General features: G+C 48.9%; 1 protein-coding gene across 2 annotated transcripts in view; it reads left to right on the top strand.

Annotated features, from left to right (window-relative positions):
* Positions 1-6,974, top strand: part of PREX1 (phosphatidylinositol-3,4,5-trisphosphate dependent Rac exchange factor 1) — a 112,972-nt gene extending 105,998 nt beyond the window's left edge. For both annotated transcript variants that reach the window (XM_065849478.2, XM_065849477.2), the window contains exons 33-40: positions 196-295; positions 653-796; positions 1,436-1,550; positions 1,980-2,046; positions 2,717-2,901; positions 3,622-3,724; positions 4,271-4,338; positions 5,140-6,974. In XM_065849478.2, coding sequence (XP_065705550.2) covers positions 196-295; positions 653-796; positions 1,436-1,550; positions 1,980-2,046; positions 2,717-2,901; positions 3,622-3,724; positions 4,271-4,338; positions 5,140-5,182 — 825 coding nt within the window. In that variant the 3' untranslated portion in view covers positions 5,183-6,974. The remainder of the gene's footprint in view (positions 1-195; positions 296-652; positions 797-1,435; positions 1,551-1,979; positions 2,047-2,716; positions 2,902-3,621; positions 3,725-4,270; positions 4,339-5,139) is intronic.
* The last annotated feature ends 8,377 nt before the right edge of the window (positions 6,975-15,351 follow it).

Here is a 15,351-nt window from a genome sequence, read left to right as displayed (position 1 = left end):
CTGAGCAAAGGGCAGCTAAATTCGTGTTACAGAGGTAAAAAGCCATTAGTAATGACCTGGCTGGGATGGAGTTCATGGAAAGCTCCACATTCTGCTCTAGGTGTGCTGAACCAAAGCATTTCCATAACAACCACACCTTCCCGCCATTGATCTCTTCCTGATCATAACCCGTTTGTATCCGTTCTTTGCTCTCAGAAGGAGGAGCGCACCATGCTGGAGGACATCCAGGTCACCCTGGCCGAACTGGACAAAGTTGCCTTCTATTTCAAGCAGTTGGATGAAAGTCTTGTAGCAAGTGAGTATTCTTTGTTTCCTTGAAGCTCTTTTTGATTTCTTGCTTGTTTTATGGGTTAATGTCCTCCACGATTGTAAATCTGACAGACCATGCCGTGACTATGAGGTGCCATGAAACAAGATGGGATTTTAATTATTAACCGTGTGTATTGTATCATAGCATCCAGCGTCACACCAGGTCACGCTGTATCTGTTCCGGTGTTGTCTCAGGGCCCGCACGCTCTCAGTAAAGGCTCTGCTGTATTCATCTGGTCGTGGAGATCTGAAGTGTCGTTAGATAACCTGACAAACTCGGGTAGCAGTGGTTTCACAGTTCTGCTGTGGGGAAGCAGCACGTGTTTTCTCTGTATTTCTGCAGATACTCAGGTCTGCTACCACGTGGAGGGGAGTCGCCAGGCCTTGAAGGTTTTCTTCTACCTGGACAGCTACTACTTCTCCAAGCTGCCTTCTCGCTTTCAGAACGGGGGAAGCTTGAAACTGCACACGGTGCTCTTTACAAAAGGTATCTATAAAAAGCCTTCTTCAGCAAAATAAGCTAACGGATGAAAGATTCAAAATGAAGAATGACCATGAGGCTCTTAACACAGCTGAGAATGACAGACACTGAAGAACCAGATCCTTCTGTTCCAGGAGGACCTGGAGAGCGCCAGATTTTAGAACAAGGCTCAGTCGTGAGAACAAGATCTGCCTGGCTGGGGCTTTCTTGTGCCTTCCTGTAAAGACCCAGGCCACAGAGACGTTGTACTGGGCTTCATGAGCAGTCCGATCTAGTATGGTGTCAGACCTTCCTGGGCTACACAGACGTGTTTGTAAAAGCACACACCACGACAGAATTGTCTGCGCTAGAAATCACCTTGTTAAGCAAATATTCACACCAAAATACAATACAGGAAGTTTCCTTCAAGGGGATATCAATTGGGAGTAATTGCTTTTAGATACAACTGCCTCCTGTGCAGCTCACCTTTATGGTGCTACCACTGCACTCCCTTACTGGGAAATGTGTTAAATTAGTGCAGTAACAGAGTCAGCCTGGACATGATCCAACAGTCGTTTGCTGAGCAGTGAAATGATAGAGATAAATAAGTTAATTAATTCTAAAAAAATCAAAAACACAGGTTTAGTAAAATGTTTCCTTCTTCAGCTCTGGAGAGTACGGAGGGGCAATCCCAGCCGCCCGGTTCATCCTTAGAAGAGCTTCAACAGCAGATTAATGGTGTTTCACTTGAAAAGGTGCAGCAATACTACCGTAAACTCAGGTATTTCCTGCTTATCTATCTTTTGCTTTAAAAGACACTGAAAAAAGTGCTCCTTGCTACGCACCTTAAAACGTAATGAGAAATGGACTCTGTCCCTGGTGGTTTCCTGTGCAAACCCGGTCGTGTGGAAGCCTGTCAGCTCCCCGCGGTGGGCTCGGCCTGGAGCTGCGCACCGTACCGGACGGAGCTCCCAGCTCATTTCACTTCGGCATTTTTGTAGAGATAAAATTACATTAGAAAGGGGAATTTGGAATATTTTAGTACAGACTCTGTAAATTACTGCAATCAAAATTCTTCAAAAAGCAGATCTTGAAGTACAAGGTTTGATTTAGGCTGGTCTTCTCAGATGGTTTCTACAAGGTAATAGACATTGTATGTGCTTGAAATGAGGCGCACCGACTAACATGGTCCTTGCCGGCCCTTCCGCAGGACGTTTTACCTGGAGAGGTCAAACTTGCCCACGGATTCCAATACTACTGCAGTGAAGATTGACCAGGTACTGTTCCTTTGTGTTCATTTCTGCATGAGGGGGTCTCTAAAGCCCAGTCGTGGGACAGCCCTGGGGCAGACCCCTGCAAACCCAGACATCACTCAAGAAATGCTCCCTGCCCTGAACAAGCGACCTGAATTTCTCTGATGCTTGGTGTGTAGAACCACGGTGGACACCACCCCCTCGCTCATGCCCCGATGAGGCCCCGTGTCACCCTGGCTGCCCCTGCAGTGTCCGCTGTTAGACAGGATGAACTCATTTGCCTCTCCCACAGATGCATGCAATGAACAACTGCAGAATTTGCAAGCTGTGCGTTGTTCACAGTTATAGAAGGAAACGGGAGAGCAGTATTTCCCTGATGGGGATAGGCGATGCGTGAACGTGTGCGTGGAAGGCATTAAATGCTACTGCAGGGAAGAAAAATCAGAGACTATTTTGACAATTATAATATACATTGTAAACAATTTATCTATAATTGTGAACAGTTGCCCCAAACCTAAGTAATTGTCTATATTTTTCCACTTCCAAAGTTCATATATATTCTAAATAGCTGTTACGGTGTGGCAGTTACTGTTGTGTAGATTATTGTGCTTAGACGCAGGATGAAGAATTGTAAATGTCTGTACAAGTGAAGGTGTAACACACCACTGATGCATTTTTGTACTGCTTTGTTTAGCTTATTCGCCCCATTAACGCGATGGATGAGCTGTGTAGGCTGATGAAGTCTTTCGTGAGCACAAAGCCGGCGCAGTCGGGCTGCTCCAGCAGCAGCGCAGGCGCTGGGCTGCTGCCCGTGTCCTCCGAGCTGTGTTACCGCCTGGGCGCCTGCCAGATCGCCATGTGCGGCACCGGCATGCAGAGGTGAGGCTGAGCGACCGCGCGTGGCTGCTGTGGCGAGAGCTGCTGGCCTTTCTAGGGACTGGAGCCATACATTTGATTCTGTTCAAAGCAATAGAAAGGTAGATGGTAATGGAATATAATAAGGACCTAAATCTACTGCCATCTTCTTTTTAGGGTAGGTTGTGACTTTTAATACTTTTGTTAATAACTAGTATTGAAACACAATCTCTTTTTTATGTTTCGGCGCATCATCCAATGCAACTGAGTGATCTCAGTGCATATAACTTTCAGCCAACGTTGTCTTCAGTCACCCACTGAAAATGTAGGAAGCTGCTCAAAAGTGGCGTTAGGACCTTGGTGTGTGCAGCATTGATCCTGAGCGCACCCCCGTGCTCCCAGTGTCTCAGAACCACCGTGTAAACAGGTGATTCATTGTGAATAACTTCACATGGATCGGTGCGGAGCAGCAGTGGAATGCAGCCTTGTAGGATGCTGCTGAGCGGCAGTGGAACGCAGCCTTGCACGATGCTGCTGGGGACTCAGCTGCAGCGTTTAGGTGGAACGAGACTGGAAACGTGGGACTGAGGTCATTTGATAGTGTTGTGAGTAAAAACTTCAACAATTAAATCTAAGAACACTAGCTAACAGAAGTCATACTTAACAAGTAGGCGTGCTGTACATACCTATTTATGCAGTTTTCAGTGCGATCTGTGATTCCGTGCTGCTTGTTCCCGTGTTCAGGAGCACCCTGAGCGTGTCCCTGGAGCAAGCGGCCATTCTGGCCCGGAGCCACGGACTCCTGCCCAAGTGCATCATGCAAGCCACAGACATCATGCGCAAGCAAGTAAGCGTCTGGCTGTGTGTCTGCTGCGTGCCAGTCCACTAACACCGTTGTGCAAACCCCTGTTGTTTTGGTGTGGCACTGTACTTTGTGCGCTACAAACCCATAGAGCCAAACTTCTGTTAATGTCTGAATAGATACATGAATATTGGACAGGAACAAATTCACTTTTGCGTATACAGCCGTGACAGCAACTAGAATGCATGCCTCAGTGTACATTATTTAAAGTGTGTGCCTTGATGGTTAGAAAGTAGAGATTACCCGGTATATTTAAGACAGTTTCTGTATATAGAAAGAACAAGTCTCAGTCACAGTGTTAAATAGAGAAATTCCCTAGTGCCAGACAGCAGTGCTTGTAAAGTGCTTTGGGACCAATTCCATCTTTTAAGTAAACACAGATGACTAATGTATCCACCCAATGGATTCTAAATCTTCTGAAAGTAGTTAATGGATTCTCAAATAGAAACCATACTCCCATTATAATATTTTCCCCTAAGGATCAGATGCTTTATCAATACTGTCAGTGCCATAAATTCTCTGTTTCCTCAGGGACCAAGGGTTGAAATCTCTGCCAAGAATCTGAAAGTGATGGACCAAATGCCACAGTGTGCGCCTCGGTAGGTTACTGCGTATTATGCATTTTATCCGAGTTCTGGTTTTATGTTTCTGTCACGATTGTGGAGTTGCCGTTATAACCAGATTGCCTGAGTAGCCATAGCGTAAAAAAAGGAACAAATTGCTGTTGTTCTTTCTCACTCTACTAAACCAGTGCACTGTGGATTAATCAGCTTGACACAAAGTTCCTGAGTTTTCTGAACACAGCGTAGCTGCGCAGAGAAGGGTCTGCTCTGGACTCCTGTGGCTGAGCGACTGCCACCGGTGTGGGGCGCGTAGGAGGAAAAGCTCCCGAACGGCCGCTCTGAGCCGCAGGCCAGCGCTGCCGCGTGCTGGGGGAGCGGGGCCGCCCGCTGCGGCAGAGCGGGTTTAAGAGCAAGCGCTTCAAGTCAGAGTAACCAGAGTCTTTTCAACTATATCAACAACCAAATCCGTTATTTTACCTGTTGGGTGTCCCAGTCTGTATGAGGGATGAACTCTCCTGTTCAGGAAAAATACTGAAGCGGGTTTGAACCAAAAGAAATAGAAAAAGAGAAAAGGGACTGTTGGAGACCCAAAGTTAAAAGGCAGTGATGGGAAGTCTCAAGCAGTATTTAGACAAAGATTGTAAATAGTTAGTAAATCACTAGTGGCACTTCTAAATTTGCAATTATTAAAGTCAAAAATAGTGGTATTCTTGATATCTAATTACCTCTAAAACTTGCAGAAGGCTAAAGGAGAAACTCACTCTCACACTATGCTATAATGTTACGTTATCATCCTTCTTATGGTATTTAATACCAATCTCTTCATCTGCCTTAAAGACTCTATAGGTTGTGCCAGCCACCTACAGATGGGGATTTATAGAAGCGAACGCGACAGCCGCGTTGCAGCCTCTCTGGAGCGCGGAGCCCCGGCCGAGGCGCGGGTGAGCCGCCCCGCGGTGCTGCCCCAGGGATGGATGTGGCCCGTGGGGCTCTGGCGCTCCCGCTGCCGGAGGAAATCCTGGACACCCGCCGCAGAGCCTATGGACCACGCTGCCGGGGCCCGGGGCGACCGCTCACCGGTGACTTGTCTGTGCTGCCACCTGGGAGTCGCGGACTTCAAGACGGGTGAAGAAAACGCTGGAGGACGCGGGTCTCTCCATGCTGCACCCGGCGCCCAGGGAAGTGCCGCACAGCTCCGGTCAGCGCCCTCGAGCAGCAGCTTCGTAAACACCACTGTTCATGGACTGACCTGCACTTTGGAACAACACATAGCACAACTTATGGTTTATTCAAGTATGAACATAAAGAACTTCTTCTGGAGTAATTTTCCACTTCAGCCCAGTGAGAACCAGTCTCTCTATGCTGCAGAGTATACATTCCATAGTACTTCTTAACGTTACTTCATTTTACTTACTGTAGCTTTCAGGTTTTTTATTAACTCTTTCTACTAATGCCCTGTTGTACTCTGGCAATACAGTGCTAGTGAAGAGAAGAGAGTGCGAGTGGAGGATTTTAAAGGAAACTTTACAAAGGAAAAATACAGTCTTATAATCTGATTATTTGAACAGATGTAGTTTTTAAAACAGGTCAGAAGAACTATACTTATTTATGTGGAGTGGAATATGTGTTTTCGATCATGTTATTATATATACAAGATCTAAATAAAAATTATATTGTTTAAAATGGGACCAATATGCTGGCAATTACACAGCTACTCCCAGTTTACTGAAAAAAGATCTACATTATTTAAAATCTTTCAGTATTTAAGTAGTCTTTAATACGGTTATTGAGATGTATTAGGGTTGCTTTTAAGTTAAAAGAGAAAAGGAATGGTGTATCTAACGTACTCTACCCTGTCGGTGTTGCCCCAAGCACAGTGATTGCGTCCCCGTCACTGGCTGGAGCCACCTGCAGCCCTCGGCAGTCTCAGGACAGAAGTGACGTTCCTCGGAGCGAGTGCCTTACCCAGCGCTGTGCGGGGACGCACGGCCTGGCACGTGAAGGTTCGGGGTTATTTGTGAGGGTGTTCGGGTTTTAGCTGGCTTAGCTTTGTTTCATTAACATCCAAGCCAACTCAAAAATTAAACTTAGATTTTTTTTTCCATTTGGATATGAAGGTCTCTTTTTAATCTATGCATCAACACGAACTGGCTGTGACAAGTCGGGGGTGCAGATTGTTCTGAACCTTCTTTCTTAGTCTGTTTTTGTTTAATCTGTTCTATAATCACTGTTTGTCTGAAGTCAGCAGCCCGTGGCAGGAACTGGGACATCCATGGCTCACCAGCTGTGAGATACAGGGCTTGTTCCCGGGTATCCGTTAGTACTGCGGCCACACGAGCAGATCATTATTTCAATGCACTTTCTGAGTATTTTGTTAATTTTGGAAGAGTTATACTTGCCCTTTGCTGTTTGAAGAAGAATTGGATGTGTCTCTACTGAATCCTCATCTTGAAATGTACTTAGTATTATCAAAATACGAACTGTAGAAACATCCAAAAATGAAGGAGGCCGAGATCCCCACCTGGTGTCCATGGGCTGTTGGGCAGAACTGGCCCCGTTTCCTCAGAGCAGCCCAGGGCACCAACACTGCACTGGTGTACATGGAAATCTGTGTTATTCTCATTGAAAACGTGATAGAAGTTTTTGTTATTAAAAGTTGGTTTATATTATAAGTGAAGAAGGAATGATCTTATTTCTCTATTATACCCTTTAGTTCTTTAGCTCTCTAAGTTCTGATACCTGCGTGGAGCGATGAGGAGCGAGATGTTCAAGCTGAAAGGGAACATTGTTTTGATGCCAGCTCGACCCGGCCGGGCAGAGCCAGGCTCTTCATGTTTGCGCAGTCTTGGCCACAGGTGCCGGTTCACTGCAGACTGGAACAGAAAAACGTTTTAATGCTGTAAAACTGCAAGATTTGAATCCACTGCTGGAAAATACAGGTTCAAGTGGAAAAATAAGAGGGCAATGCACAAGCCAACCTGAAGTAAGGAGAGTAGATCAGGGCTGCAGACTTTCCAAGGCTAAAGGCAAAGTAAGAATCAGAGTTGCTGGGACTGAGCAAGTGCAGGTTTCGTAGATCTGGAACAGCTGCTGCACTGGAAATATGGAAAACACAGGCGAGATGGAGCAAATGGAAACCAGCAGCGCCATGATGAGGTGTGGCGGCCGCCGGCTAATGGAGAGACGGCACCGCTGAAGAGAAAGCGGGGATGGGCATCAGCTGCAAGTGGAATTTCTTACGTATCAGTCTTGTAATTAAGTTTTCTTAGCGTTTTCACTAATCACCGAAGCACAGCTCCTGCAAGGCTGGGGGTGATGCTCCGTTGGGAGGCACTGGTGTGGCAGCTGCATGCACATCCCGCTCTCCTTCAATGGGGCAGTTAACGGCTCTTTCATGAGACCCCCAGTTGTTGGCCAGGGGTGTCAGGAGAGAAGATGGGGCAGAGAAGCCGGGAAGCTTCTGGAATGCCCAGAGCCAGATCTGATCTGACTATAAAACAGGGTGCCCGCCAAGGATCCCCTTGGTGTGGTCTTCTTGGAGCCCCGACAGGTGATACAGAGCTGGATGGTCATGCCTCAAATCAAGTCTTTAGAGATACTATTCTGCTTCAGAGGCTACTTTACACAGGAGGAAGGCAAAAATTGGAAAAATAAGCATAAGGAATACAAATTCAGAAACCAACCACCTTAAACCAACAGGGCAAAAGGGTGGGTAACGCCAGTTCAGAGCAATGGGGACTACGTGGTGGTTTCGATACTGCCCCAGTTCCTAACAAAGGAGGGCGGCTGGTACAGCCCAGACGAAAAGGACAAAAACCGAAACAACACCCGGCACACACAACAGCCGCCGAACCCGCAGCCCTGGAGCAGCTGGGCTGTACATTGCTGTACCTTCCAGGACCAAACCCTGAACAAATTACTCAGATCATCCATTTCCAGCTCAACTGGACAGAAAGCAATAAACCTCATTCTGACACTTCTGAACTGACCTGAACTGTCCCTGCCCTGCTCCGTGGTTCCTCAGCGAGGCTCTGTGCTGCAGGACACCTTTTCCTCACTTTGCTGTCCCACGGTAACCGATGCAGCCGCCCCGGGCAGCGGGAGCAGCAACGTCCCCGCTGCGCCTCCAGCGCCCTGGGGGAGCTGGACCCCAGCGAACGGGACAACGGGACGGGGACGCCCGCTGGGAGGAGCCCCCGTGGAGCCCCTCACATCCCCCTGGCGGTCCTGAGGCGCCGCTTGACAAACACTTCTCCATGCCAAAATAATGACTCGTTTGGTAAAATGTCAATTAATGGCCTGCAGAGTCTGCAAAAAAATAGGTCTGTTTTTAATGAATTAGGATTAAAATTAGTAATTAATGTTCAAATCGAGTCATTATTCTCTTGATCCTGCTTAAAATTAAATTTGGTTATAGGCACTTTGAAGGCAATGAGCAAGGAATCATTATTATTTAATCAGCTTTAAATTGCTTACATAATTACTTACATGAGTGACGTATTTCCATCTTGAGATAATTAAAAATAATTAGTATGGCTTTATCACAGTTTTAATGTGCAAAAATCAAATTCATATTATTACTGGTGCTTGAATACTTGTGCTTTTTTGGATTGAATTTATCTGCAAATTATTGCAGGGAAGTTAATGAAGCTGCCACATGAACGCCTCGCTTGCAAAGAGCGATGGCAAAGGATGCGCCATTTATCACGGATCCCACGTGAACCCAGCTCTATTTTATTTTTCAGGGGGGTTCATTAAGGTTTTCTGAAATAATAAACTATTTGTTTTGCCTGCTCTGGTGTAACTGAAAAGTAGATTCCATAAATTCAACGGAATCCCAATGCTCTAGAGCATTTATAACACAGGCCCCGCACCGATGGACGGGTGTGAGCGTGGATCTCACGCTCACCAATCGCCCCCTGTCCCTGCACCATCTCACAAACCCCCGGCTTCTCTCACTGAGAGCAGAGCATGGGTTCATGGCCTGGAAGACTTGGCTTACACAGGAAGGCAAGATCAGGGAAATAGTTGAAGTATTTTTACATTTTCAAGCAATCTAACTCTAAAAGGCAATTAAGTTGCCTTTTAAAGCAATTTAACAGATGGAGATGAAAAGGAGGAGCCAGTATAATGTCATTAACCAGAAGTGCTTTATAGACCACATTTATTAATATTTCTCATTAGAGAATTACGGTGGGGTTTTGAGATGCCGTCTAGACCACGGCTCTGCTTCACTTATTTTTATAAAGGCGAGATAATGAGGAAGTTCAGAACAGAGGTTTGCCAGCTGTTTGGGATCTTTGGGGTGTTCACACTACTTTGATTCAGCACCGCGCTCCTGTGGCTCCAGCAGCCGCGGCTCCAGCACAGCGCCAGAGCTGCAGCACAGCACCACAGCCGCAGCTCCAGCCCAGCGCCGCAGCCCCAGCCCAGCGCCGCAGCCCCAGCCCAGCGCCGCTCACCCGCGATCCCGCTGCTCCTGCCCCGGCTGCTGCGGGCGCCCACCCGGGCCGTCGTGCCCCAGTGCCATGAACTCCCCTCCCGTGCTCAGGACATCATTACCTGTAACAACACCCAGCCCCATCGGGCAGCTCCGGGCTCAGACCAAACACTCGCTCTGTTTCTCCTCTGACTGCAGCTGCTGAGCAGCTCGCAATATTGAAATGTATTTATGCCCATAGCATCCCTATAAAGCAGGAAGCACTATTTCCTCTCTGTACAGAAGGGAAATAAGAAGATCTCAGAGGTCCAATTCTGTCTGAAATGACTGCATTCAAATTGTAGAAAGACAAGAAACAAATGGTACTTTTCAGGAAGGATGGGCACGATCAGCACTACACTTCTCAGATCTGGTTTGGGATGAGCCAGGACTCGCTGACCAACGATGTGAAAAAACGTCATATGATAACATGCTATTTAGGATTATGAAATGCAAAGGCAATTGAAAAGAGCCGCAGAAGAATGTTGCAGTAAGGACTGGCTGAAAGGATTAAACGGCAACTAAAATTCACTATCAGTAACTGCAGAGTCTTGGTCACACGAAACAGCCATTAGGCAATGGATGCACAAAGAGAGGTTTTACATTGGATACTCACGCTTTGGAAAATCTTTGCGAGTTCTTGTGGCTGCAAACAGCAGTTCAGAGCTCCCTGGCAACCACAAAGAAACAACAGAACCATTAGGAAAGGAAAAGAAACCATAGCAGAAAACCTTATTAATTCTATGGTGCCCCCCAGTCTTACACACTCAGAGAATTATTGTTACGACTCAGGCCCCGCACACTGTGGAGGCACCTGAGGAGGTGCCGGGGAGCGGCGACACACGGCGTGGGCATCACGGAGCTGCCCGCCCCACGTCCCGCAGCCACTGCGCCCCGCACAGCCCGGGAAGCTGCCCGGTGAGCGGCCTCAGGCTTCCCCATTGCCCCCGGGCTTCCCCACCGGCCCCCGGGCTTCCCCACCGGCCCCCGGGCTTCCCCACCGGCCCCCGGGCTTCCCCATTGCCCCCGGGCTTCCCCACCGGCCCCCGGGCTTCCCCATTGCCCCCGGGCTTCCCCCACCGGCCCCCGCGCTTCCCCATTGCCCCCGGGCTTCCCCCACCGGCCCCATCTCCTCCGGTCCAGGAGTTTTCCCCATTGAAAATGTCTGTCTGGAATCTGCCTTAACTATCACAGTCTGGTCCCAGAGTGACCAAAAGAGCCATTGGAAACTCCATATTTTTAGCTTCATTCCTCATTACCAGGTAGCTTTTATTCATGGATACTCATGAAATTGTAAAGTACATCAAATCTGCTGGAAATAACAGCAGCAGTAAGTAAAACCCCCGCTGCTTCCAACAGCCTCTTGCAGACATCGAAGCAGGCAGAGGGAAAGGCTCCAGGACAAGCAGCCTCGACCTACAGAACCGCACACCCAGGTACTGCGTCTCTTTTGATAAAGGTCCCAGGAAACGGCCCAATTGCCAATCAGCAGTGGAATTGAAGCTACAATTTCATTTGTTTCCAGTTTCTCAGTTTAACCCCGTGTTCCATTAGACTCACCACAGTCAGCACTCAGAACAAATTGCATTTTGGAGGATTAACTAAGTCAGATGGTAAGGCTAAGTGCACAATCTATTCTCTCTCAGCAATCACTTAGAGCTCATCAGCTCCTGCAATAAAACACGCGAGCGGTCCGGTCTCTGACGGAGCGGGGTTAAGAGGGACGGTGTTTTCATCACCCGATTTTTCCCCCTTTTCCACAAAGCAGCGAAGAGCACGGGACTGCCAAAGGGAAAACCGAGACACTCACTGCCTGATTGAAAACACTGTGAGAGATGATTGCTTCACAACACCACGTCAGGATGCATTTTCTCCTGTTTAAGCCACCTTCCTTACAGGAAGAACGATCATTCAATATTAAAATTAAAATCTCCGCTGAAGGATCAACAGCTAATCCTACAGATGAATCACAGCAACAGTATCTAAAAAGCCTTTGGCTAATTCTTGTCAAACGGCGTCTCCCCTGAAAGCCGTGGCAGCCCAGTCGCTGTAAGGGGAGGAGAAGCCGGCTCTGCATTCAGATCAAGCCGGCAGTAAGTGCTACAGGATGATTTAACACAGGATGCTGCAGAACAGGGACAACAATACGCCAGATCCTAAAATAATACAGTATTGTTTTCTATTTATAGTTTCTTCATACTTCTATCTTATATGGAAGAGATCTTTAATAAATAACTGGTTTTGCAGAACAAAACATTGTCACTTTATAAATACGACAATGAGAATGACGCGTCCTGCAACACTGAAATCCTCAGCTCTTGTCTTTCTCTAGACAAAACGCCTACAGAACACAACAGATCCCTGTTCATTTAATTTAGTTTTCTGAAAATGCCGTCCTTTGATTCTAGGTGTCGCTTGGCACAGCAGTTACTGTGTGTTAGGTGCAGGGTCCAATGGGTTGTTGGCCCAAGAACGAGGGAGCACGGCGCACACGGGAGCCCGGGCTGCGGGCAGAACCGTGTCCGGCTGCCCGCTGCTGCCCCCAGTCGCACGACCAACGGGAGCCGATTCCTCTCGCTAACTCAGCAGAAAGGGGTTCATCGTTGGCTGTGTTTTCCTGCTCCGTTAGCAGCTGAACCAGCCCGCAGCGAGGCTGGGGAGCGCGGGGGCTGCGCCGCGGGCTGTCCCTCTGTCCTGCGGAACTGCCCCCCGAGGGACTTTGGTGGGATCTGGTGTTCACCTTTCTGGATCTCCGGACACAGACATAGGTAACACGGCACCTTCCTGGCGGCCAGCGGGGCTGCAGCCCCGGGCACCGCGGTTACCGTGAGGAAGGCTGCTGGCAGCCGGGGACGCCACCATTGCCAGGGAGCGCCACTGCCGGCCGCAGCCCCGGGCCCTGCCCGGGGACAAACAGCCCACGCCAGCACCTCATCCGCTGCAGTGCCGACTGGAGGGCTCCCTGTATCCCCCCACTGGATGTGGCGGGCACACCTGGGCTGGCTGCGCGGCAGAAGGCGCAGCGAGCAGAGGGGTGACCTGCCCGGGTGACCGGCCCTGCAGCGCTGCCTGTGCCGACACCAAAGGCGCAGACGCCCGGGAGCACCCGTCATCTGGGGAGCGAGCGGGGCCTTCCGCTCTGCTCCTCGGGGAGACGAGCACGTGCAGCTGGATGAAGGGCCCTGGGAAAGATTATAACAGTAAGGATTTATTTTTCAGTAGAACACAGTGGAGTCCGGCTTCGTGATGGCCCTGTACTGCTTAGAGACTTAGAGCAGCATAGTCTTGCCAGTAAACCTGAAGGATGAGAGCCATTGCTGTCCTCACTGATCTCATCCTTTGCCCAACAGAAGAGCAGGGTGCAGCAGAACAGAACAGGAAAACAAGTACATTCTTCTTTCACTGACTTCCAACTCAGCAAGGCTGGTGAGTGTTTTTTTGAAGTGAGTCTAAAGATCAATTACCAGGTTAGAAGGGAAATCTTCCGGAATTTGTCCTTGACGAGCTCCAGAGAGAATTCCTCGGTTAGGGGCACCACGTCGGATCAGAACACGTCTTCAGATGCTGTCAGTGAAGCAGAAAGCAGCAAGAGGATTTAATGGGGGGAAAGAATAACCTTATCAGTCTCTGAAGTGAGTGCCCTGCTGGTCTGCTGAATGTGGGCAAAATCCACGATGAAAGCTGCTCCCATTGCTGCTTCGCTGTCTGCTGTTGTCAGGCTTTATATCGAACAGGAGTCGAAATCTTCATCAGCATTCGTCTTGTATGTCTATTGAAGATCATTAAAAATCCTGCAAAACTTGCTGATTACTGATTTTTATCTCTTCCACCTTTTTTCCCGGCAATAGGCTCTTTACAATTCTCTGTTCTGCTGCGTTTGTGTTTTCCTGCACTGTGGAATATTTGGCTAATATGTAAGATACAAACCCGTGCATCTTCAGGGCGTAACAAAATGCTCCAAGAGCATTTACTTACTAGCAATAGATAATGGGATAACCAGAGGCCTACTGAGTATGAGAAAGACTGTCATAAATTACCCTCTGCCCTTTAGGAAGAACATGAAAAGCATTAAACACAAAGTCCTTTATCCTGAAAGGCCCACAGACTATCCAGTGGGGAGGAAGGACTACTGCACTTCACTGAAAACATCGATGGAAACTATGAATAAACAAATATAAATGCTGTTCCTAGCCTTGCTGCTGAGGAAAAAGTGCCAGCTTCTGCCCAAAATTATTCTTGCATGCGGAGTCCATTGGGAGATACACATACATAGCACAGGTAACCGACTCGTCTCCACTCAACGTTACAGCCAGGACGGAACCGCGCACGAGTCTCAGACCGGCCAGGGCGCGCCGGAGCCGCTGCCGGAGCCGCTGCCGGAGCCGCTGCCGGAGCCGCTGCCGGAGCCGCTGCCGGCCCGCGCTACGCGCCCTGTTCTCGGAGCGGTCAGACTGCCGGCGTGCGGGGTACAACGGCCCCGGAACGGCCCGCACCGCCCCGCCGGGCGCCCGGGCCCGCCGGCCAGGAGGGGGCGGTAATGCCCTTCCCTAATGGGGAAGCTCGGAAAGACTGAGAAACGCAGACAGGGCGTTCGGGGGAGGGGGGAATCCAGAAAACCGCCTGCGAGAGCAACGTGGATAAAATGACACTGCAGGTAACAGAGGGAGCGTAGCCAAGCTCCTTCAGTGTTTCTGTGGCTATTTTCATGATTTCTTTCATGTCGGAAAGAAAGACAAATTATTGGAAAGATATACAGCCCCCAGAGCTTTCGGTTAGGTATTATTTTTAGCACTAATCACATCTGCACATTGCAGAAAGAACACCACATTTCCAGCTGGCATTCAGCAGCTGTATGTTAAGGTTATTTGTGGAAATACGCTCAAAACCTTGTGCATTAGAAAGAGCTGGAACACGCAGGAGAGCCCCCTTCCCCAGGCACCGCCGCAGAGAACGGCGCGACGCTCCCGCCCAGCGCTGTGACCGAACACGCAGCTCAGCAGCAACGCTCCGGGACACCGCCCCGCGCTCGGGCATCCTCCTCCTCCCCCTTGCAACTTTAAACAGCCAGCACCCACTATGGTGCCGTCCCGAGAGCGCGTCCTGGGTGCGTTTGTAAACCCTGTTCTGCCCAGGCCCAGCCGAGTTCCCCCTCACCACTGCCGCCCGAGGGAGGCAGCGCGAGGTCTGTGCCCGAAACTTTAACGCTCTGGCCTGCAAAATGCACACAAAAAATCATTTTGAAGCAGTTTATTCCCTTCATTTTGATCAAGTTCAATAAATATTACACAGAGAGACTATCCAGGCAGGACTGCTGAGAGACACAGTGAATTTGGTGTGCTGTTAAAAGGTAGTAATGATAATCACATTTCAAAATCATACTTATTCCGGAAACATAGGAGTTATAAATTTATTAAATTACTGTGAGAGATGTGTGTGTGGTATAATGGATGCTGTCCCATTAATCTCAGTCCAAAAGACACACGCTGATTTTCACAACCCAGGACGCGGCAGAACGAGCGGAGGAAGGCACCATCCCCCCCGAGCACTCAAGAGTCAACTCCTCACAAGCC

The sequence above is a fragment of the Patagioenas fasciata genome, chromosome 16 (assembly GCF_037038585.1).
Source record: "Patagioenas fasciata isolate bPatFas1 chromosome 16, bPatFas1.hap1, whole genome shotgun sequence".
Lineage (NCBI taxonomy): Eukaryota > Metazoa > Chordata > Aves > Columbiformes > Columbidae > Patagioenas > Patagioenas fasciata.
This window is presented reverse-complemented; position numbering and strand designations above follow the sequence as displayed.